Raw genomic sequence first — 25,407 nt, forward strand, 5'->3', positions numbered from 1 at the left:
CCCTGCCCGAAGATGCATTCCCCATGTGCCGCCTGCAACAGCCGGAGCTGTTCGGCTGAGTAATGACTGCACGCATCACCCAGCCCAAAGCCACTGCTCGCACAGCTGCTTCTGCGTCAGCTTGGCTGGCAGGCTCTCATCCCAGGGCCTGCTGTGGGGATTTTCCATCTTCCCCTGCACTCACACAGGCTGCACAGAGCTTGCTGGCTTTCTCTGCACTCACACAGGGTGGGGCGGCCCCTGCCTCTGCTTGTCTATCCCGCCAGTAACCATGTCTCAGCGCTACTACAGCTAAACAACCTTCCCACGGAACTCAGGCCAGAGCTTTGGGTGTTGGTAGAGGCAGCACCGGAGTCAGAGCCTGCAGTGAAACAGACCCAGAAATGTATAAAATCCCCCTCACAGGGTAGGCACCTCACTCGCTTACGTACTTCTGGAAACCCCCCTAAGCTCCTCTCGGCGTCTTTAGCTGCCCAAATACCTGTGTAAATCTGGCATTTATAGATTTGTAAAATGCTACCAGATCAGAGGGGTTGTGGTTTGGTCTCTGGACAAGCGTAAATGACTGTATAGGCCCCGGTGTCCAGTGGCACCCCATTTATCCGATCTAATTGGGATCAGGGCCAGATCGGATGATCAAAAATTCGGCTAATCAGGAGGGCCGCGCGAAACTAAGTTATGTGCTTCAGCCCCAGGCGGTGGGGTTCTGGCTGTCAGAGCTCCGCACATCTTGCTGTCAATGAGCTCAGATATTCAGTGTTGCCAGTTTGCATGGTTTGAACATGAGTTTCGTAGTATTTGGTGTCCCGGCTTCTGGAATTTGGTGATTTTGTCAGAATCTTTTTTTTTTTTTTTTTTTTTTTTTTTTTTTTTAAAGCAAGTCAATTTCTAACCCTCGTGGCTGCAAAGAAAACCTTGAAAATGTGACTAGTGCGTAACCCCAAAGGCTGAAGACCCAAAAGGCAAATGAACGGCACGCCCACAGCATTGTTAGTTGAAGCCAATCTCAATATTTTGGGGAGCTGGACTCATGAGGTTTGAACATTTGGGGTTGGCCATCCTGCGGATTTTGAGCACTACTGAGTCTTCTTGCCAATTTTTAGGATTTTCCAGCCACAATGTCCTAGGTTGATCAGTATTTCCCCGTGTTGCCGCGCGAAAAGTCCCCGCAAAGTGAAATTAAATACACAGCAGGTGAGGAAATAGCAGCTGTACAAATCCACAGAGCGGCGTCCCAACGGCAGGACTCATCTGAGACCGGCCTCTCTCTTCCTGCTGTGCAGAACGGGAGAGCTCGCTTTCCTTCAATTAAGGCATTAAAATCCACCTCCCTAAGCTCTTAACGCATTACTATCGACTTTCTCCTGGCGATGCTGTGGCTGCAGGATGAATGCTGTGACTTCTCCTAACGGCTGCTTGGGGGCACAGAGCTCAGCCTCTGCAGAATGGATGGTGCTTTGCCGTAAGGGGACATGATCAAAGTCACATCGGGTGTAGCCGATACGGTGGGCATTAATGGTAGGAAGATGGTTTACTGCCCAAAGGGGCTAGATTGCAAACCAGAGGCAGCACAGATAGGAGAGAGGTTGCCGTGGTGAACTTCAAATGGACCAGACGCCAGGGTCAGAAAGTCCCTGGATAAAAAAAATTCCTGATTTTTGCTGTATCTGCTCCTTCAACTCATCTCTCCGCGGCACCAGGTGCCGTCTCTGAACACTGGAGACTTTTGTTTTCCTCTCAAACCCCAGCTAGAAAATCCTGTTATCAAGTACAATTCCAGCTCCAATTGTGCAACCTGTTCTGGGTGGATGGAACGCTGGGTCTCCGCAGAGCTCCGCTGGGTCTGGTTCTCCTTTGCTCTGCACCTTGTGCAGTCACTGGCCCCAGGGCAGCATGTACATCGCTGACATGCCAGGGCACGGGGTGGGAGTGCAGCTTGTGTAGACGGACCTGAGTTAATGTTCATCTAGCTGGCTCGTGTACTGGAGCAGCCAAAAGGGGTCCCCAGTTTGAGAGGGCCCCCAAGCTGAGTGGTGTTGTGACCTTGTGCGTGGGATCGCAGTGCCATTCAGGTTTGGCCTGGCAGTCCCCCCCATCATGGCAGAGGGACGGCTGGGCCATACCTGAGTGGCGCTGCGACCCTGCGTACCAGCTCGCGATGCCTGGGGCGGAGATCTGGGCTCTGCCCCGCAGGATAGAAGCTGAGCCCCTGTTGTGGGGTAAGTGCAGTGGGAGCTTGTTCTCTGATTCCCCCGCTCCCCCAAGCAGGAATTTTTTTGGAAGGGTGAGGGTTCTAGATTTCAGATTTTGCCCCGGGTCCCCTAAAAATCACAGAAGGAATGCACCAGTGCTAAAGCCTTCAAACATCATGAGATTTAAAAAAAAATAATAATACATTTTGGGTTGTTCTCTTTTTACAAAAGCTGAGCTTCTCAGGTAATCACCTGACTCCAGCACCTGGTACTTAAAGGTAAAACATCACATATTGCGAGACTCAATAAAAACCACCAGAGTTGGCAACACTGTCAGTATCTGCAACCCACACATCAGGGTTTCTTGCTAGAACGTGAAACTAATGAGATGTTTTCTTTGTCCCAGGCTAGTGAAATGCAACAAGTAAATAAAGAACAAAAGGTGACAGGCATATACAGCTTATAATTTAATAGTAACAAGCCAATACAGCTTGTTTTAATGTTAATAACCTACTGGCTAATTCGTCATACAGGGAAGGACGTGTTTTAAGATGTGATGTTGCATCTTTATAATGAATGTTGTCATGCCAACCTCAAGCAGCAAGCCGCCCCCTCAGTGTATGTGTAGGAGGGAGTGGCATGTGCTAAACATGTTAGTAGAGTCCCTCTTAAGCCTTCAGAATAGATCTTAAGTGGGACATGGGTCTCCTATACCGGGGAGGATTTCACCTGTTGATCAGCGCTGTCTCAGATGAATGGCGCCATCTACTGACTCCCCCAGCACTGCTTCCTGCAGCACCTACCTGTTCCTTGGAGGTCTCCCGACTGCTAGGATCTCCTAAGGAGCTGAGCTGGGTCAGGTTAGGTCTGTGGGCACCAGATTCTTTTAAAAGAGCTCTGGGCCAGATTTCCAGCCCTTTAGGTGCTGGGTGCTTGGGAAAACTTGCCGGTAAATGTCACAATGGGAACCCGCTGACCCCACTTGAAAATCTGACCCTTATGCAGGGGCCGAAATGGGAGCTGAGTTCTTGTGAAAATCCGAGCCCAGCGGTAGGTGCTGAGCCCTTGGAAATCTAGCCCGCAGCTCTTCTGAAAAATTCTGGCCCGTCCTGACCCTGCTCCTCTTAGATCTGACACAGCTGCAGGGCTCAGAGACAGCCCCAAACCACCCCCGCGCCAAACCCCTTTGAACTTTGCGGGAGAGGAAGCGGTGGAAAAATTGGGATCCAGGTGTGAAATTTGCAGCTCGGGGCCACCTCCAGGAAAGCTACAGCTAATCAATGTCTCCTGTATTGCAGCGGTTCTCAACCCGGGGTACGCATACCCCTGGGGTTTACACAGGTCTTCCAGGGGGCACTCAACTCATCTAGATCAGTATTTCTCAATGTGGGGGATGCAACTCCCAGGGGGTCATGGGATGGGTTTGGGGGGGGTCACAAGTGCAGGGCCGGCGTTAGAGGGTGGCAAGCAGGGCAGTTGCCCGGGGCCTTATGCCACGGGGACTCTGCGAAGCTAGGTTACATGCGTCAGCCCTGCCGTCCGGGGCTCCGGCTTCAGAGAAGGCTCAGAAGTGAAAAACAGGCTCAAGTATCACACTGAAATGTAAGGACAATATTTATATTCCGGTTGATATGGTAAAAACGAGAAAGTGAAGTGTGCTGTGACACTTGTGTATTTCCACGTCTGATTTGGTAAGCAAGTAATTTTTAAGTGAGGTGAAACTTGGGGACACGCAAGACAAATCCGACTCCTGAAAGGGGGACAGTCGACTGGAAAGGTTGAGAACCACAGTTTGGACAAACTCAGGTTCCCACGAGGACCGCCGGCTCCGTGTCTCAGGAGGGGCGAGGGTTTGGTTTGAGCACATGCAATGGGATTCCCAGAAGAACGTTCCTGTCTGATTTCACACTCCCATCAGCTGTGCCTGGTGCCGGCACAAACTCCACCTCCCCACTGTGAAATAGGAAATGGGTCATGCGCTGGGGTGGGCAGCTCACCTGGATTTCTCTGGCATGGTACATGATGATGAGGCCCAGAAGTATCATGGTTGAAAGGCTGATAAGGCATTTCAGTGCAAATGAATATGAAGACTCCTGAAAGGGAGACAGAGAGGAGCAGCGTCAGGCATGGTTCCCCCTTCGGTCCCGAGGAGACCCGTGGCAGGGAGGCTCTGGACTCGGCTCGTTCGATAGGCACACACAGATCTTTATGGAAAGGCGCGTACCGAGCTGGTGGGAGGGACTCACCGTCTTCGCCTGGACGAACCTGGCATGCCGCAGGGATCCCGACTCCAGGAGAGAGCCGATCCCGTGGGCAGGCCATCAGCCACTCGCTGGCCCAACCTGCACTGAACTCCAGGCTGGGTTGCTGGCCTCTCGGAGCAAATCTCCGCAGCGGCTGAGAGGGGAATCTCCAGGGCAGGTGGACATACCCGGGGTAGCCCCGATCAAGCTTGTGCGCTGCAAAGAGCAGCGTGGCCATGGTCTGGTGCTGGCAGCGGCTCGGGCCGGCCGCCCTGCTACATACCTAGGACCTCGGAGGGGGTTGTCCTCAAGCGACTAGCTCATGCCACCATGGCCACGTTGCTATTCTTAGCGCACGAGCTCCCCCAGAGCTGGTGAGCGTATGTCTACCCGAGCTGGGAATCACGCCCCCAGCTGCTGCCTGGACGTACCCCCTGGCCCCAGAGGCTGGCCGGGAAGCCTGCAGTACAGGACACCCCAATGCAGGGGTTAATCCTAACCCTGTTCCCCTCCCTACTGACAGTCAGCCAGCGTTTGGCAGTGATCCGCTAAGCCTCCCAGCTCCCCCCATTAGGATCCACATTTATTTCACAGACAGGGAAAATGAGGCACAGAGATGCTGAGACACGCCCAAGGACACCCAGGAGGTTGGGGCGGAGCCAGGAATGGAACCCAGCTCTCCAGAATCCAACCCTGAGCGTTAGCCCCTGAACCAGCTTCCTCTCTTGAGATCCCAACCGATTCTGGGGGGTTACACTTGCCCCTAAGAGGCAGCCTCCAGTGTGGCTGAGGGGGGCAGACGCCACATGACCAGTTCCATCCAGGGATGCATTTGACACATGGATGTTAGCAGCCCGGGGCCCTGTTCTGATCCCCGGGGCCTTGCACAGAGGTCTGCCGGCTCTCCAGTGACAGATGTGCATGCCAGCTTCTGTAGCGGCAAGATCTGGGGCTCTGCAGTCACAGACATGTGGACAATGTGCAGTTGACGGGGGAGCGCGGGACAGGTGAGCTGCATGGCAGCGTGCAGGGGACAGGCGGGTGTTTGCATGAACGATTCTATCTGGCCCCACCCCCCTGCCGTTCGGGGGAAGATTCATCAGCCCTTCATCAGCTGAGCAAGAATGATAAAGCATCTCGCTGAGCCAGGACTGTTCACACTGTCAGCACAAAGCGCCCATTGGCACCAAACGTCGCAGCGAAGGGCAGGGTCCATTAATCCTCAGGGCAGCTCGGGGGAGGAGAGCCATCGCTGGGTCGGTGCAAACACAGACCCACGGGGAGTGGGAGAACAGGTACACACGCACAGAGATGGGTCCGTGCACGTATCCCTGCATCGGTGCACGCACACATACATAGACTCTGGGACACACGTTTAAACGCATCCTCCTTTCCCCAGACGCACCCACACCACCCCCTGGCACGCCCGCGTGTGCACACCCCCACAGCAAGCCGACGTTCAAACATGCGAGCAGTCCCGCTCTCTCTGTCTCTCTCACACACGTTCCTTATCCCTTATGTGTGTTACGGTGGCACTCGGACGCCTGGTGTGTCAGGCGCTGTACACATACAGCTGTCTTGCACTCACACGGCCTCCAGCCCCCCGCCCGCGTGAGACCTAGTTACCAGCTAAAAGTTCCACTTATGCTCCAGGGCTGGGACTCCCAGGATCCTTTGCTTCCCAAGGGCGACATACAGGCCTGGACCCCCACAGGGCGTGAGTGGGACTTATGCGGTACCCAGGACTTGCGCCAGCCTCTTCTCTGAGCCAGGCGCGTCTGTCCCCCGGGTCCCCGGCCTTTCGGCTTCAAGACAGGCCGCGGTCCCTACCTTGGTGTAGACTCCCCAGGAGAGCTCCGTCTCCGTCACCATGACGACGATGCCGAACATCCCGAAGATCAAGGCGTAGTCGCTCAGGCGTTTGCGCTTCTCGAAGAGCGCCCGCCGGTGGCCCAGCCGGTACCCAACGTTCTGGTTCTTCTTCTGGCTCCGGGAGCGCGCCGCCGCCGCCGCCTCCTCTTCCGCCTGCAAGCTTGTATCCTTGGCCTGCTCGGTTTTGGAGACCACCACCTCCAGGCCCGAGCTGTGGAGGGTCTGCAGGGGCTGGGTCTCGGCTCCCAGTTCATGGAGGTTGCGCCGGGAGGCGCTCAGGCTGCTCAGGGGTCGGACCACGCCTCCATTGTACTTGCAGCTGTTCATGGCTATCTCGGTGAAGGGGTTGGGCTCGCTGAACGCTGTCTTGGATCCAGCATGATTCAGAACCTGGGCGTCCGCATTTACCTGGGAGGAGACGGAGATGGGGTTAGAGAGACGCACACCCGGGGGCAGAGAGACGGGGCGGGGGAAGGGGAGAGTTCGCCCCCTTCTCAGTCCAAGTACCCCGGGACTGCAGCTTCCATTCTACAAAGCAGAATTTGGGGGTGCAGGGGGCTAGTTATTATTAGTCTGTGTTACTTATCTAGCATCACAGACGCGCGGCAGGGACAGTGAAGGGAGGGCAGGCCCTGGGCTGGTCTCAAACCCCAGACCATGATTGCTAAGAGCCAGCATCGGGAGGTGGCCCATGGGGTCCGCCTGCGCAGCGGTGTGTGGCTCTAAACCGCACCACCTGAGCCGCTCTTGAACCCCGGTCCCCTGGCAGCTACGAGAAGGCAGGCCGTGGCACCCACCCATAAGGCAGAGAGACCCCCGACATTACCAAGACACAGAGCTGTGGACGGCGACCAAGCATGAGGATAAAGGCTCCATTAGCAAATGGACGGGGAGGCCCAGAGGCAGGGACCATGCTGGGAGAGAGGGCTGCAAGAGCCTACACAGAGGTGAGGGGCTTGTCTGCCCGGCCCTGCCCACCCTTGGGACCACTGCAGGGTGAAATTCACCCCCGGGGCAGTAGGCCAGGAGGAGAGGACAATGCAGGCATGGGCAGGGGGGTAATGCAGCTCAGATGCTGTGGTGATGGGCACTCTATAAAAAGTAGGTAGAGAAGAAAGAAAGAAAGAAAGAAAGAAAGAAAGAAAGAAAGAAAGAAAATTCAGCAGTCCCTTGGGATACAGGTGCATATGCTAGGGGGCACAGTTACCTGATCTACTCACTGGGCAACACTCCCTTCCCAGAGCTGTGAATAGAACCCAGGCGTCCTGTCTGCCAGTCCCCGCTCTCACCTCTGAACACGCCCAGAGATGCCCACAAAAAAATCAACAAACAAACAACTCAGCTGGTTAAAATAGTTTGATCCCAAAGGTTCCCAAAAGGATTTTACAAACTTCAGCTCCACACAGGGATCCCTTCGACCAGCGTGGAAATGCGGCCACCTCTGTGGCGAAGTGCACTAACTGCATAACAACTCACAGCAACAGGAAGTGAAGAATTCCACGTACAGCTGCAACGACCCCCGGGTGGGGGTTGGACAGAGGTGGGTTATATCGCACTCCCAGTCAGTACCCGGGCCGGGCTGGGGACACTAATGATCCAACCAGCGGACCAAATTCGGTCACGAATCCTGGCCATGTGCCACCTGAGGCATGCTGTGAAGACGCTAAGAAGACCTTGGGACTTGAATGATCAGTTTCAAATCTCATCTAAAAGCCACTGCCCACTAGTAGAGCCCTGGGCAGATACCAAACGTGTATCCGCATCCGATCTGCGATCCACGAACATGGTCCGTGGATATAAAGCAGATATCTGCAAATCCACAAGAGCTGGGCCACTCGTGTGCGCCCCCTCATGACTCGCCTCGGTGACAGGGTCATAAACAGCTGTCAGGGGTCACGGACCGACACAACATCCTGAAGCTCGGAAGCTCTTGCTGGTCTCCCATCCGACCCCTGCTTAGCACTGAGCACTGGCAGAATCCCAGCGTGAGGAACAGGCTACCCTCCCTCACACCCCTTCCTTGGCCCACCCCTTCCTTGCTTGGGTGTCCAGGGACCCAGCACTTCAGAGGCTGCTGCCACGCGGGAAGGGAACGGCTGCAGCAGCAGTGGGGGGTGGACAGGTCTGTCTGGGCCTCTCTAATGAGACTTTGATTTTTCCTGAGCTGTGTGGAGCCATCTCGCTGGCTGGCGAACAGGCCTTTCCCCGGCGCTGATTAATGGCCTGCATCTGGCACGGGGCACGGGTTGGGGAATGAATCTCCTGTCTGTTAGCCAAGTGCCTGCACGTCAAAACAGAGCGCCCGCAGCAGATCTGGAATAACGCCTCAGGAACATAGGAACTACAACACTTAGTTGGACCGTGGGCCCGTCTAGCTAGTGTAGAGCAGGAAATTATTTCCCCAACCCAGGAGAATTTTTGAGATTTTGAAAATTTTTCCCATCCTGAATCAGGACAAAGTCAAAATCTCAAACATTTTCACAAACTGATAATCAAAAAAAAAAATCAGGGCAGGCCAATCAAAATGTTTTGTTTTGATAGTTTCTACACATTTCATTTTGATTTTGACTTTTTTTTAAATTCTTTTAAGTATAAATTAAGTAAAATTTTGAAACAAAAAGCCATTATGAACCAAAACCCAAAATGGTTCACTTAGAAAATGGCCAAACATCCCGTTTCAACTATTTTGAAACTTTTCCCCCCAATAAGATTAGTCTAAACTCCCCCTTTCCCGTGAACAGTTTTGGTTTTGACAAATCAGCTTTTTTGGATGTAAAAACGTTCCCGGCCAGTTCTATATCTAGCCTGTCCCCTACATTAGCCAGCAGCAACTGGTGTCAGAGAGAAAAATCCTGCAGGAGGCACTGTTGGGATAACAGTCTCCCAGGGAAATTTCCCTCCTGACCCCTATTAGAGATTGGGGCTCATGCCCTGAAGCATGAAGGTTTCTAGCCCTTCCAAAGCAATAAGATATTTATTTTTCATAATTTGCTGGCTGTAATGCTGGCTAGTCTCACTACACGTTTCTTTGCTGCTAAGCTAGTAGCCTCAATGCTGCCATGTCCACTGGCTCACTGCGCCCTGGGTGGAAAAACACCTTGTTTTGCCAGATGTCAATTTGTCATCTTCCAGCTTTGTGGAATGGCCCCTCTCATTCTTGCAGTCACATGAAAAGCCTTTTGATCGGGCTCGAAGCAGCCTGCACTGTCACTAGCCCGAAGCACTGAAGATGAGCTCCAAAATCAAAGCCCTCTTTCTAAAAAGCTGTTGGATCCTAAATGCAGCAGGGCCGGGGGGCTCTCCCAGGCAGACAGAGAGAGGGGACAGACGTGGTGCTGAGCACTATCATCCATCCCCTGCTTGACCCACGTGCAGCGGGGAAAGGTCCCGCAAAGGATGGCTTCTCATCGCATTTCCAAGCACGTGGGCAAGTGGGAAGCCCCATCCTCTAAAGCAGTTGCTGAGGTCTCCAACGGCAGCATTGGGCTCTGCTCTGCTCCTGGATGCTCCTGAGACAGGCCATTATGATCCACTGCATAGAATTCCTGGTCGGTGCAGAGAAATAGCCCCCCATGAAAAAGAAACGGCAAGGCCAGCCCCACCCTTGGTGGCTGGGAGCTCAGATACCACGGGGATGGGCATGGGTGAAAGGTGGCCTTGTGGCCAAGGGGCGAGGTTGGGACTTTGATGGGGGCTCAGTATCCAGCTCTGCCATTGACTCTCCAGTCAATCACTTCATCTCTCCGGCCCTTGGCTCCCTGCTGATCAAGTTATAATTTCCCATCCCATGGGGAGGGGGGAGGTTTAGGGGCAATCCAGGGGAGGGTGCCAGGTCCCAATCCCCGGAGGCTCTACGTGCTCCCTGCCGCAAAGCTCCCTGCACAGAACTCTTTCCCATACCTCGTCTATCTGAAGAGCCACACAGCTCCTGAGAGACCTCCTCAGCCCAGTTCTAAATGCAGTGAGATACAGGTGTGGACGTGTATACAAAAGATACAGTACTGCGGGTCGGACTGTCTCTACGTGTCTGGGCAGCTGGCCAATTCCAAGTGTAGCACTTAACGGCCGTGCATACTGGAAAATAGAGACCAGGTGTACAGTGTTCTCCAACTTTCTTTTATATCTGGTCTCTATTTTCTACTGTGCCCTGCAGCTACGTGTTAAACTCAGGTGTTGATAGAAAAAAGCATATCCCTCTCTGGCTAAGGTGAGATGATAAGCACCTACATATAATCTGGATACGCGGATTGGCTAGACAGACAGACCTGGTAGGAGCTAATGTCGGTTTTGCACCAACATGTAAATGCCACCTCCGAAGGCAGCATGGGCACAGGTCAGCTGGCCCACTGCAGAGCTGAGAGTTACAAAGATCTGCACAAAGCACCTGCAAGCAAGTTGGCCACCAAACTCCTTACTACACGGAACAGCTGCAGGCTAGTTAAAAAGAAAAAAGGGGGGGGTGTGTGCGATTTCCCAGGATCACAGGCAACAAGGCCTTTTAAAAGCATCCAGCTGGCGTGAACTCACCCGCTGACACCCAGCCACACTTGTAAAATCCACCGGAGTGGCTGGGAGCAGGGAGGGGTTAGAGGGCAGGCTGGCACCGCCTGGCTGTTGACTCTGGAGCGGGTGAGTATTGGCACAGAGAGAGATGGATCTGGTCACCCGTGGATCTGTGCGTGGGCGCTGGCTGGGGCATCAGAGGCAGCCCCAGCTCCTGGAGGGTGACTGATATAGCGAGAGAAGAAGCAATCCGAGTCTGAGTAAGTAATAATATTTAGCCCTTCTACAGCACTTTGCTTCTTTCAAGCTCTGCACAAACCACTGTGTGGAGGAACTCATCTCCAGAGAATAACCCCACAGTAGGAGCAGCCCTCACCCCAAAGCAGACATACAGGGATCCCACCACCAACCACTGAAATGCAGCCACCTCTAGGGTGCAGCGCATCACCTGCTTAAAGAGAGCAACAGGAATCCTTCGTGACAACAGACTGGCTGCACAGTTCATCTGAAAGGCACCATCTGAAGCTGCACAGCAACCAGTCAGGAGCGATCCTTCAACACCAGGAGCTCCTGCACCACTTGCATTTTCCGTGTTGGTCTCCCATCCAACTACTGACCGGGCCTGGCTCAGCTTAGCAGAGAAGACCCAGCAGTGTGACAGGAGGGCTCAGAGGGCATCCCCACATCACTCCTGCCTGGCATGGGATTACTCCAGCCAAGAACTCCCTGGTAAATTGGCTCTCCCCAGTTTCTTGCCACCAGGTGGCAGATGGAGCAAAATCTCCTCTCTATCCAGAGTTTGGAGACTCATTTCTCCAGGGTCCTTGAGAGCTACACTGCTTATCTGAACAGAAAATAATGAACAAGGATCACAAGAACAAAGACAAGGGAGGCAGCAGGAGTGGAAATGTTTTGTTCTGGCCCAGGGTTTGGGGGCTGAGGGGGACAGACCTAAGACTTGTCGCCGAAGGATCTGGGATGAGACAAACACAGGGTGCCAGTTACGGGGAAGTTCATTAAAACCCAGGAGGTGGGTTCAGAGACAGCAAAGCAGGCCCAAAAGGGTGGGGTAGATCAGATTTTCCCTGGGCCCAAAACTCCTACCCCAGGAGAATGGGGTAATACCGCAGTGTCGTTCCCACTAGCGCTGTGTGCCTGACGGAGTCTCGCTTCGCTGGCAACGCTGAAAAAAACTGGGGGGAAAAATCATTTGGGGTCAAACTGCAAATGAAAAGTTTCACATTTTTTGACAAATCGAAAGTAAAAGGGTCATTGCTTTGGGTTGAACGAAATGTTTTGCTTTGATTTTGAGCATTTTTAAACGGTTTCGATTTTTTAACAACAGCAAAGGAAACTTCAAAACGGAAAGTCATTTTGAATTATCGAATTGCAGCATTTGGAGTTTTGCAGATTTTTTTAAGGTTTCTTTTCCACTGAAACCATTTGGCAAATTCACAAAACATTCTGGCGTTGCCGAACCTGCATTTTGCACTGAAAAAATAAAATAAAAGTTGCGGTCGAAAAAAGTTGCCCGGCTCTAGTTTCCAGCGTAGAGGCGCACACACGCCATCTGACACAATGCAGACAACACACACACTCAAAAGCATACACACATGCTCTCTCTCTCACACACATACACAACTTGTAATCACATGCATTCTCACACACAGACACTGCTGTAGATGCACACAGTAACACACACAGAGATAGGTGCAAACAACCACACACACACACACACACACACACACACACACACGTTAGGCAAATGTAGGTTCTCTCTTTCTCTCATTCCCACTTGCAACTCAACCAGCACTTAGCCCTAGTGGGCAGACAGCAAGGAGCCAAGGTACCACTCAGCTATGCCAGCACATCCCTGCACGCTGCTGTCTGTCTGCACCCACCCGGACCTGCTGAGTGCTGCCCCAGGAGTTGGCTCCCCCCAGAGCCCTCTGGAGGCACTGAGCTCCTTCCAGCCAAGTGGGAGTGACATGGCTGCCTGAGATAATTACAACCCCGGCATTCACGCCCCCGGCACGCCGCTCTCCCCCCGCCCGCCGCCAGAACGCTGCCAGTGGAACCCCACCCTCCATGCAGCACTGTCGGGGTAATTACAGGGCTGGGGAGCAGAGTCGCTTTAAACGGGGGGAAGGAGGAAATCAAGCAAAAATTACCCTGTCATGCTGCCTTGGAATCTGACACTGGGAGAGACCGCGGGGGAATCGATGCTCCTGCATACGCAGCCCCTAGACACGCTGAATTACAGAGCACAGGAAATTCGGGACGTTCTGTGGCGTGCTTGCCAGTGACAAAGGGCAGGCTGCCTGGGATCCGGGGGCAGACGACCGAAATAACTACAGGAGCAGTTTAAAAAAACAACCACCCCCCTCCCCATATTTTGTCCCCGATCCCACCCAAATTTGGGACCTAGATACGTGCCTAGTTTATCTATGTGTTGATCCGGCCCTGTGCACACACGGTCCCAGAGACCGAGCGGTGGTCACGCACCCCGGCCTGGTGCTGATGTCACACACATTCTGATCACACACGGGCACACATGAGCCTGGGGCCAATCTCACACACATTTGTGTGTACACTCCCCTACACCCCCCTGCTGAACCTCAGCATGCCCAGGTAGCCTCTCTGTCTTCTCCGCTTATGGCCTCTTTAGTCTCCAGGAGATGCAAAGACCCCTCGCTTCGGCTGTTAATGGAAGAAACCCATTTGATGTTCAAACCCAGTTCACGTCACCTCCCGCGCGGTCCATCAGAGGCACCCGCTGCCCCTGCGGAACGGCCAGTGTAAAAGCAAATACTCCAAAACCCACACGCTATGAGACAGAGCAGAGAGCGAACCGCGGCCAGGGAGAGGCCGAGCAATACTCTCATCAGCATTCACAGGCCATGAGGAGCGTGCGGAAGGCGAGCGAGAAAGCCCCTGCCCTCCACATGGAAAGGAGAGAGAGACAGGCAGAAAAGAGAGACGGTGTTTTGTTGGTGCCATGGGGACGGGGGTTCGAATGCAGCCGGCGGCTCCGTGCCCATGAGGAATCAGTGCCAGGAAACCTCTCTTGCTTTCTGTCTCCCTGGGCCCAGTTGCCCTCCCCAGCACATGAGTCAGCAGAACACGCTTGCTCAGGAGAGGTGTCTTTTCCAGTGATCCCATCTCCAGCTGTGATCTCCGGCAGACCTCCCAAGCTAAGCAGGGTCAGGCCAGGATGCGAAACACCCACAGGTGACGCAGGCTGCGTGCTGGTGACTCAGCATTGATTGACCCCACTGGTCCTGCGCGGTGGTGACTCGGTAGATCTCACTTCTAAGCCGGTGCGGACCCCGATGCCCCAGCGTGGTGGTAGGGGGCGCTGTGGGTGACAGCAGGGCGCTCTCCCTTCGGAATCGGCATTGGCCTCCGTTCCCCAGATGAAAGCCAGTGTAGGAGCAGAAGGCCGTGCTGCTCCAAATGAGATCCCCACTCTTCTCCTGCTCAGAGGGAGTTAGCCGGCCCTTACCCTAATCCACCTGCTCCATCACATGCTCCTCGCTCGCCTCGACCCACAGTGTCTCCCGCTCCCCAATCTCCTTCCCAGAGCCCTAGTTCAAAGCAGCCTCCACCCTTTCTTTCCAGCAATCACTTGGGTCCAACCTGCCTGGCCGATGCTTGTAGCCCTTCACCAGCTCTCACTCCGTCCGCTGGGTTACCCCCAGTGGATGAAGAGGTGGCAGCCGCACTAGCCCCCTGGAGCTGGGACGAGGTGCCAGATGGACGTCCCGGCTTCTGTTCGGCCACAGGAGTGCGTGGCATGGATCACAAGCTCCCCCTGCAAACCGGCCCCTGGCGTGATCCTCCCTCGTCCCTAGGATAGAGGGACCGCTGCAGGGGGCAGAAGTGAGCCCAGCCTGACCTCTTCAACCCTGCCCGCAGCTTTCCAGAACGTCAGCAGCACTCCCTGACTCGTGGGCTGAGTCCCGCCAAACTCACTGCACCCAGGGGCTGCCCAAAGAGGTTTTAGCTGGAGATGGTTTTTGCCCCCTACCAGCCTGGCCTGGATTTGAACCCACGACATCGCAGCGAAAGGCTCCGTAGCGCATTGCCGACCCCTGAGTCAGCCAGCCCCCAAGCTGGTGCAAAGCAGCAAAGCTCCGCGGACTTCAGTGGCGAAGCTGAGTCCTCGTCCCCCAGCTCCGTGCCAACCACTCACCACAGCAGTACACCCTGCACACTGGCCCCTGGAAAGGCCCCGCACCAAGTGCCCCCTCCTTCTTCTTAGAGGGGCAGTTCGCATTTCACTCACTATGTAGTTTGGTTAATATTGCTGTTATTTATTTGTCACAGCCCAGAATCCAATCGTGCTCGGTGCTGTACAAACAAAACTGAAAGACAGCCCCGGCCCAAAGCACAGAGCCTGAGTCGCTATAGAAATGAACCAGCAATGAAATACACAAACGGAATTATTACTAATTAGAAAACCATTTTCTAAAAGGATCAAGAGCTGGGGTCTCTTACAAAACCCAGATTTGATATGGTCTGATGCCAGCTGTGGGTGTGGTGGGAATTACTTGGAGGGGTTGGTTTTTCTTAACTGTTTGGCGGCATTCCTCATTATTCCCTGCATGGCACACACCAAGAGCAGACATTAAAAATAGATCGATCTCGTCCAGGGTCATCGCCGTAATTGTGCACATGATTTAGTGGACAAATATTTGGGCTGAAATAATATTGTCAGCAGCCTCTGGGCACCAAAGGCAGCGACAGAGCTCGGGGAGTAAGCACGGGATGGAACTTTGGCTAAATATAAAAGTCAAACTTTCCAACGTGCCAGTTTTAAAAATAGGGCTTGGGATTGGGGAAAAAAAATAGACACAAGATGTGAAATGTTACAACCCACAGGCAAAGCTGGGACCACAGACTCAGACAGCATCCCTGAAAAGGGTCCCTCATGCCCATGGATATCAAAGCAGAAAGTCTCCCCCCCTGTCATGATACTGGTTAGAGCTCAAGTGAAAGAGGACTCCTGGGTTCCGTCCCCGGCGTTTAGAGGGAGGGTGGTCAGAAAAGGGGGGGGGGGGGAATCAGGACTTCTGGGTTCTATTTCCAGCTCTGCCACTGACTTCCCCTGTGACTTTGGGCAAGTCACCTCCCCTACCCCTCCTTGCCTCAGTTTCCCCTTATGTAACGTGGGCCCCTCTCCTGGCAGAGTGCCAGTTCCATAAGCACTGGATCCATTCCCAGGCAAACCGCTCCAGCTCCCCGTGACTCAGAGGAGCAGGAGCAGGCTCTGACAGAGCATGAATTTCACTAGCCGAGGCCTGTTATTTCTGAGGACTGTAACCCCCGCCCCATCCCCATTTCTCCTGCCACAGCTAAGTCCTCTCTGTGCTAGGACGTGACAAGGTTGGGGAGGCGGCATTAGCATCCGCAGGGATTTCTCTGCAGCAGAGACCAGAGAAAGGTTCAGAGACGGTGCCCAGGCTAAACTGGGGGAGAGGAGAAAATCTGATAAAGTGTGGAGCAGAGAGGGTGTGATGGGCCATTTAACTGCTTCAGTTGTGAGGACAGGAAGGAGCAGGCCCTGTCCAGGGCAGTCAGGTAAGAGGTTGGGTTCACATTAGTATGAGCGTCAGGGTGGTACCTCCCTGACACCCCCCTTCCCCCGCAATAATGTGCAAACTCTCCCATGAGAGCTGAAAATGAAAAACTGCAAATTTGGGGTCCTGGGCGGCTGGGGCGGCTCTCTGACCCCAGGATTCCCCATCCCAGGATGGAGCTTTGGAACTAACTTCTCTGCTCAGAGTCAGAGCTGCATGAACATTTTTCCAAAAGGAAACATTTGGGGTTTTGTCAAAACCGAAATGGTCTGCGGGGAAAATGTCCGCTCAGTTTTGTGAGGGTCCAGGCCAGACCTGGCCTCACAAACGCTACTTCAACCTCTTGAATCGTTCCGTTTCAACAGAAAACATCAGTAATACAATAAATGAAGAATGATAATAAACAACTCCTCCGTCCTGCTGATCCTTTATGTCCTCCATCAAAGGAGAAAGGACGGTCTCGTTTGCAGGACCTCCGTATTATTCTTCCTTCATGCTAGGTGCAATTTAAGGCTCTGTGACAGTAGATAAGTATTTTTATCACTTACTGCTGCACGAATAATGGGTTTTTTGGCTCGCTAGGAGTCCTGGGGGAAAAAATCATTTTGGGCCGACCCCAAACCAAAATTTGGGGGAATTTTTGGCAAATCAAAAAGTCGAAAAAATGTCATTCGGTTTCCAGCTTCTTTTCCCTTTACTTTTATTTTGAAAATGTTTTTAAAGAAAATTTTGAATCCAAAAGTCCATTTGTTTGTTAAGAAAATGGTCAAACAAAACGTTTGGACTTTTTTTTAAACCAAAACGGTTCGCCAAACTCCAATGCAAATTTGTGAAATGTTTCAGCTGATCCAAATCTTCATCTTTCACCAAAAAAAGAAAGTTTGGGTCAAAAATTCTCAGCCAGCTGTATTTGCCCCACTTTACAGATGACAAAGCAGAGACTCAGAGACACGCAGGCCTTGTCTACACTAGAAAATAGCACTGCATGCCGTCTAGTTAAAACGGTACAAAGACCCTAGTGTGAATGCACACATAGCACATAACTTTTTGCATACAGACGGGGAATAAGCTGTATCCGTATAAGGTACCTTTACACTAATATAACTATGTCCACACGAGGCCCCTCACCTGTATAATTATTTCAGGTTAAAAAAAAAAAAAAAATCAACCCTTCCTAACCAATATAGTTATACAAATAAAACTTGTAAAGTGTAACCAAGGCCTTACTTACTAGGACTGCAGCTGGGGGATAAAACCTTCGCCAGAAGCGACCTTCTCAAGGTCACATGTTGTTGTTTGCAGGGTTGGTGTGGCCGTGTTGGTCCCAGGGTACGAGAGAGACAAGGTTGGGGGAGGGAATAGCTTGTATTGGACCAGCTTCTGCTAGTGAGTGAGGTTGGAATCATTTGATTTTCTCCCCTGTTCTTCTGAGTTGAAGAATCGCTCTGGGGTAAGTTTGAACAGGTGAGAAAATTCAACCATATCACCCTCTTCCACCAAGAGAAGATCGGCCAATCCAAGCTATTCCCTCACCCACCTTTTCTCTCCATGTCACCCAGTGAATCCTGCTTGGGAGTAGAACCTAGGTGCCTTCCCCCTCTGCTCTAACACATTAGCGTCCCCTCCCCGGGCCAGGGATAGAACCCAGGAGTCCTATCTCCCAATCCCCTGTTCTAACCACTACACGCCACTCCCCTCCCGGTGGCTGGAACAGAACGCAGGCGTCCCGCTACCCGCACTTGTGCTAAAGGAATACAGGGGGCCGGCGGGATCGCTGGCAGAGGACAGTCTCAAATGCAACATTTTCCTCCGCTGATCATTCTTTTTGCCTTTTGGTTTGCTTTCTCGAAGCGCGATGGGCCTGCAATTTGTCTTCTGGATGGGTGTGCTCCGTGCCTGCGCCGTCAGCCACGACCCGAAGGCAGCCGCTGGACTATTTCTTCCTGAACGTTTCCGAAATGAGGGGGAGATTAATTGGCTGTCTGCTTCTATTGGGCACCTTTCGCACACGGCCTCTTAGGAACCAATTTCCGAGCGACGGCCATTTGCCCCAGCTCCGGCCTCTCTCCAGGGCTGCGGGCTCCCGGCCATCCCAATGCCACGCCACACAGGATGGTCGCCAGCCACTGCATTCGGTAAGGGCCTTTCCAAACGGTTCTGGTGGGCCGCCTGCTTCGGGCCATAGGTGCTGGAACTCGGGGTGCTGCCGTACCCCCTGGCTGGAAGTAGTAATAACAACTCAAACACATGGTTTCCACCTTCAGCGCCCCCACTATAAAAAACTGTTCCATTGCCACTGGTGCCGGGGGTTTCGAAAGCCGGCTAGATCCACACGCTTCGCCCCCATCGGCATGACCTCGCACTCCCTGAGATCACCCATCCATCAAGCCAGGATCTGGCTGGGATCCAGTCTGGGGGTGGGGGGGGGGGCTGTGACCCCCAAGCTGGGAACCTCTGTGAGGTGGAAAATCCCCCGCAGCCTCTCTTCTTCCTGCTGTCTGCTCCCCTCACCACGGACTTTGGGCTGGATTTGGCTGTTGGTTGTTGAACTCATGGGAGCCACTCGACACCGGGATATGTGACGGCAGAGGTCAGGCCTTGGGCTCTTGGCTCAGCTCCGGCCCTGCTGCAGCAGGGGCCAGAGGGGAGAGTTGAGATTCTGCTCTTTAATCCAGGCACAGCCAAGCTCAGCAGGGCGTGATGTTACCTGTCCTGCGCGAGGGGCCTATGGAGCCGGTGTCATGTCGGGTCATGGCGGGTGGATGGGGGACGGGGCTGGTTGGAGGGCGCCTGATCTTTCAGGGATGTGTCTGTAGGGTGGGGATTGATGGCAAACAGAGGGGAGAAACCCCTGCACCATACAGTGGTGAACCACAGCCCCAGCCCTCAGGATGTGCAAGGGTATGATCCATTCTCTTGCCTTCTCAGCATAAATCACCAGGCAAACTGCAAAGCAGGGGGAACCTTCCTATGCAACTGCTGGTATGCAGCATCGGGCATTTAAGCCATCACTTGTAACAACACCCCGGCTTGTGCGGATTGCACCTGGGAGCTCAAATCACCAGCCCCTGCTGCCCGCACTAAAGGGCCAGGTGCAGTCCCTTTAAGACTGTAACTGACTCAAACTGCTCTATATGGTCCAGTCCCTAGAGGGAGACAAAGAGCCACAGTGTGTTACCGTAAGTCACACGTTGTCTGGCATTGGCACCGAGTTCCCGCCTCAGGATTGGCTTTTATTAAATGCTATTTGACGGATGTGCTAGAATAGCTGATTATCGCCTCGGCGAAGGGCTTCGGGTCCAGAGCGCTGCATGGAACAAGGCAGCATTCGCAACAAGGCAACCACTCCAGAGTTATTCATAGTAGACGATCATTGTGCTCAGCAGTTATATGGTGCCGGTCACCACAGGAGCTAGACAGAACTCACTAGCTGCATTTTACAGGTGGGGAAACTGAGGCACAGAGCAGGGCAGCGACTTGCCCAAGTGTTGAGCTGGGGCTAGAAGCCAAGAGTCCTGACTGACATCCCTGTGCCTTAATCTCTAGGCCACACACCCTCCTTAAGCCAAGAAGAGAACCCAGGAGTCCTGACGCCCAGTTGTGTGCTCTCCCTAGCATACAGCACTCCCTCCGTACGCTTGTTCTAGCTTTGTATTACAGTAGCACCTAGAAGGCCCAACTGAGATCAGGACACGTAGTGAGAGACAGTCCCCACCCCAAAGATTTATACCGCAGGCAACACACACAAAGGTGGGAGCGGAAACTGAGGCACAGAGAAGGGAAGTGACTTGCCCAAGGTCACCCAGCAGACCAGTGGCAGAGCTGGGACTAAAACCCAGGTTTCCTGAGTCTCAGTCCAGGGCCTCTGACCCTTTGCACAGCATTGCCTTCCACCACTGAAATGCCCGTGCAACGACAGCCGGTTAAATGCATCTGCTGTGGGTCCTGCAGATGCTGGGTCACGTTATATAATAAACTCTGCACCTTCGAGGCAATTCTTGGCTCCTCTGCAATCAAGTTAATTGGAAAAGCCCCCACTGGGCGAAGGCGCTGCCCCTGGTTTCCTGCCCTGTATAAACGCGGCCCCAGCTTGGCTCAGCGCGTTTCTGTTCTCTGTCTCCAGACACAGATTGCACGCGGGCCACTGTACTCATTACAAAGCGCTTAGAGCAAAGGGAGGTCGGCGCTGGGGCCTGTGTCCCCAGACATATGGGAGGAGCCCCCCCCCCCCCCAGCTGCTGACGCAGGCCCACAGGCTGGGCCGTGGTGCCTGGTCCCTTCAGGCCCCATTCAAACCAAGGGAGGATCCGGCCCATTGCTCAGCACCTCGTTAACGATCCTTTAAATGGGGACTGAGGACATGCAATGGACTGAGACGGCGGCTGCTCTGTGCTGCCTCTTGGTTTTAGCGGGTGCCCTTCTGCACCAGCTTCCCACCAAGGAGCTGGGAGCGCCTTTTGGGCATGGGCTAGGCAGGGATTATCTTGCATCGTACCGATGGGGAAACTGAGGCCCAAAGAGGGACGTGGCTTGGCCAAGGTCATGCAACAACTGGTAAGAGCAGAGCAGCCCTGACCCCGAAAGCGAAAGACCCCTCGCCCTTTCCTTTCCTTGGCTATGGGAGGCGGTACAGCTGTGCTTTTAGCTTCTGTATCATTCCAAACCTAGCTTTAGTGGAGGGCAGGCTAGGGGGGCAGGCGGAGTCAGGACACCTGGGTTAGGGGGAATAACAGAGGCGATTTGGAATCTCGCTGCCTCGGGTCTGTTCGCAGGTCTGTCCCCGACTCACTGCGCGACCCTCAGCCACGCGTCCCCTGCCCTCGTTCCCCTGTTTGCTCACCTGATGCTAATGGGCGCTGCCACCCCCTGCCCAGGCCTGGGCTTTTTATTGTTTATTGAGTCAGGGGGAGGGGGTCGTTACGTTGTCTTTGGGATGCGCTTTGCCATCCTCGGTGAAAGTCACAGAACTGCAAAGCATCAGGCTGTCGTTCTAGACATTCCCCTTCCTGCTTCCATGGAGATCAGAGGATCCAGGCAGCTGTTCTGATCCTGAAAACCCTTTTCCCCTCTGCCAGGAGCCTTCCCTCACACAAGCACTCTGCCAGCTGAGCAAAGAAAGGCTTGCAGGATCGGGCCCATACATCAGAGCTCCTCCATTGTAGCTACAGACACAACTCACTAGGAGAGGGGTGTCTATGAGAGAGAGACACACAAACACACACATCCCACCCCTTCTGAAGGGCAGATTGCAAAGCCTCTTCCTAGTTTACCAACTTCCCCGGGGCTGTGATTGGCAGGAGTGGGGGGGGGAAGAGTGGGCCAGGGATGCTTATTTGGGGGCAAGAGTGTCTTTTTATAGACCCCGTCGCTTTGAGATCCAGGGGCAACGCTGAGATGCATTTCGGACTTGACTTTGGCGTGGATGCATTTTATTGCGGGAAATACTCAAATGACATCAAATCCGGAGCTGCACATGCGTCGGTGTCGCGGGACTCGCCTCCGTAGTGGTGAACCCCATGACTGTCACTGGATGGGCAGTTCCCTTCCCTAGGATCCCAGCTTTCTTGTTCAACGCTGCCTGCCTCCATTTGCATGGTTGTAGCCTCCCTTCGCACCCCAGGTGACAGACTAGTCCCCCAGTGGTAATAGATTCGAAGGCCTTTCTCGGCAAACCAATGCTGCTGAGGACAAGTCACAAAGCCTGGATCTGCAGCCATACAAAGGTTACTTATTACAGTTTTTTAAAACCTCCCACAATCCCCATATAAGAGGCAGTTATCAAATATTCTCAGGCCGCGACCGGGTAGATTTTGATCTCTTCACTGATCCATTACCATTGCAACAGTCTGGGCCAGATCCTCAGCTGGTTTAAATCAGGAGAGCATCACTGACCGCAAGAGAGCGACGCTGATTTAGAACAGGGAAGAATCCGGCCCATTGGCTTCAATGGAGCGGTGCCAATTTACCCCCGTTGGGGATCAGGCCCCACTGATTTAGTCAGAACTAGGGCTGATTTACCCCAGCTGATCTGGACCATTTATGGAAAGACACCATCACTTTTTTTTGGGGGGGGGGGGAGTAGGAAGGGTATTAAAAGTAAAGGGTGTCATTCAAAGGTCCTGCAAAACAGCGCAGGATTTCCCTTGCTCTAAAAAGACAATTTCCTGCATTGGGTGGCACTGACCGAGACTGATAAAAGGCTACATTTAATCAAGCAGTTTTCAAAAATTTGATTCTCCCCCTTCCTGGACCTATTTCGGCGTCCACTTCCCCAGCACTGCTCTGCTTCATCTCCCAGCCTGTGATGGAGGCAGCGAGGACATGAGTGTGACATTTCTATTTTCCTTTCCCTTCATCCCAAGTCCCCACCAGCACTCCTCCCTCCAGTCGCTGAGATCTACAGCTGCTGGTGACAGACAATTTTAAATGCACATTGCTGCTAATTCTATAAACTCAGTGGGTGCAGAGAGAGAGAGAGAGAGAGAGAGGCCCCTTCCTTTCATATCCATATAAATTGACTTTGCAATAGCAATTCAATGGCTTTCACACACCTCTTTCTGCAAGCCAGGTTTGGGAAATACTGTCAAGCTACTGCAGTGTTCTAGGGTTGGATGGCTGGACTTCACTGCAGAAACACTGAACTGCTAAGCTAGCCAAGTCAATACCTACATGGAGATGCAGCTGTTTGCAGACACTAAACTTGCTAACCCATCTTTACATGGCTAACGCTACCGGACCACACTCCCACTGCATTAGGAAGTGACATTATGTTAAAAAACCAAACCAGTTGTTACTCTGGAAAAGCTCCAAACTCCTTCTAATACAAGACATTACTCGCAACTCATGACTTTTAATATTAAAGTCTTGGATCCCTTTTGAGAAGTTACAAAAGGCAAAAGCACAAAGATAATGCATTTTGTTTTTTCAGTCTCTCTGATGAATTATCAGGGATCTTTTATCCTCTGTAGAAAACCTTGCAATCAATCAATAGGTTAATTAAAAAAGAGAAAATTCCGATGGTCCAGCTGAGATCAAACAAGACATGAACACCTTCGTTAGATGTAAAGGCCTGATTTAAACTCACTGAACTCAATGGGCTTTGGATCAAGCCCAAATATATTGAGTGAGATTTTCAAAGGAGCGAGTTCCATTGGAATTCCATGGAACGGATGCGCCTAAATCACTTAGGTTCCGATTGAAAACTCCAGCCTTTACTTTGGGCAGTTCTCTGAGCCTCTGCGCAGATAGATACACACACGCACACACACAAGCTATCCTCACCTCTATCTGCCACAGCTACGAATTCCCTTGGATTGAATGGGGCTCTGCCCAATGCCAGGGATATCAGAAAGTTTCATTTGAAGAACGCTCCCCTCATTCCAAGCCCTCTGCTCCTTCAAGGTTTACTGAACGCCAATGGGAGGAGGATCAAAGTCATGTTCAGGTGCCATAAGTCGGCAGACCCAAGACAGGTGAGGCTACCACCTGTTTATTTCCATTTCCCCTACCCCAGAGTGTGAGCGTTTGGGACTCGTCTGGAGATGGACTCAAACAGCACGTTAGCTACAACTGACAGGAAAACAACCAGCCAACCAGAAAACAGAATGGGGTGAAACTCAAGGTTAAGGGGAGTGACAAGGACAGAGATTCTTAACCATCTCCAAACCAAGGCCCCTTTCCCCACCCAGAGATCACCCTCCTCCCATCACCTGGGGCCTAGCCAGGACCCTGCCCCCCATTTAGCACTGCAGGAAGAGCAGGGTGGGCGTGGCCCCCTCACACCTGTGGGATTGTGACCCCCAGGTTGAGAGCTGCTGGGTAAGGCCACAGCAACATTTGGTGAGCAAACAGAGAGCATTTCACACCCTTACAAACCAAATTATCCCTGAATCATTCCTCGGGCCCAGTCTCACAGACCCCCGCGGACCCGTCAGTCTCAGAGAAGGACAAAGCCCAGCACTGAATTTTCAGCCACTTTCAAGAACCCCCCCCCCAATTCAGCGTCACATCCTTCAGCTCAGAAAGAAGCAGGGCTCAGCACCCAGACCTGACGGACGAGCCCACCCCTAACCCACTCTGCAGGGCCAGGACTTCACTCCCACAGCATGATGCGGGGAGGGAAGAAGGCAAAGTTTGAGCCTGTCACCAAAATGTTCCAAAACCCAGCGGTTCAGGCCAGGGGGGACCCGGACAGTGGGAAAGAAATATATCCAGGTTTCTATCCCCCCTTCCTAACCACACAGAAAGGAAGCAGGTTTTTAACACAACCCCGGTACCTACATTTTCCTTGGTAAGTCCCGGGCTCTTCAGACAAAGATCTGCCTGCAGCCAAGCATCATTAAACACCCCCCCCCCCCCCCCCCCCCCCTCCGGACTTCTCCCCCCCCCCCCCCCCCCCCCTCAACCCCCCCCCCCCCCCCCGCGCCCCGATTGGGTCTATCGGGTTCGCTCTCCCCCCCACTTCACTGATCTCTCCTCTGCCGGCTGCAGTGAGCTGGACTCAGAGAGCAGGGCTGCTAGCAGATCCCCCCGCCCCCTCCAGTGGTGCATTGTGTGAGCTTTACAATCCAAACACACACACACACACAACAGGGGGACCAAACTGCACCGCACAATGACACTGGGCGAGGAGGCGCTAGGAAGAGCACGGGGGGGGAGTGCACAGTCCCCAGAGAACACACACACACACACACACACACACCCCTACCTGCTGTTCCGGGGGGCTCTGGGACCCGCAGCGCTGCGAGGCGCAGGAGACGCTGGGGCTAGAGAAGTTGGCGAGCCGCAGGCTCGGAGCTCGCCGCGGACAGCGGCAGCGCTGCGGTAACCGCTCGAGCCGGTGCGGGGCTTCGCTCTCCGCCGGCGGCAGGTGCGGCAAAGGCTGGCGGGGGCCGCGCGGCTCGGGGCCGCCCGGCGGAGACGGGGGCTGGTGCCAGCGAGCCCGCTCCTCGGCTCCGCAGCCCGGCGGCAGACCCCGCGGGAGGCGGCAGCCGCCCGGGGCAGGGGGCGGCTCCG

The 25,407-nt window shown here is 53.5% G+C and overlaps 1 protein-coding gene across 1 annotated transcript in view; it reads right to left on the minus strand.

The window, feature by feature from the left end:
• LOC112120139 (small conductance calcium-activated potassium channel protein 2-like) overlaps window positions 1–25,407 on the minus strand; it is a 50,242-nt gene that overhangs the window by 23,794 nt on the left and 1,041 nt on the right. Inside the window, exons 2-3 of the mRNA XM_026654960.1 lie at window positions 6,266–6,715; window positions 4,190–4,285 (exon numbers count right to left, since the gene is read on the minus strand). Of these exons, the coding sequence (XP_026510745.1) occupies window positions 4,190–4,285; window positions 6,266–6,634 (465 nt within the window). The 5' untranslated portion in view covers window positions 6,635–6,715. The remainder of the gene's footprint in view (window positions 1–4,189; window positions 4,286–6,265; window positions 6,716–25,407) is intronic.

The sequence above is a fragment of the Terrapene carolina genome, unplaced genomic scaffold (assembly GCF_002925995.2).
Source record: "Terrapene carolina triunguis isolate 2854851 unplaced genomic scaffold, T_m_triunguis-2.0 Scaffold194, whole genome shotgun sequence".
NCBI lineage: Eukaryota > Metazoa > Chordata > Testudines > Emydidae > Terrapene > Terrapene triunguis.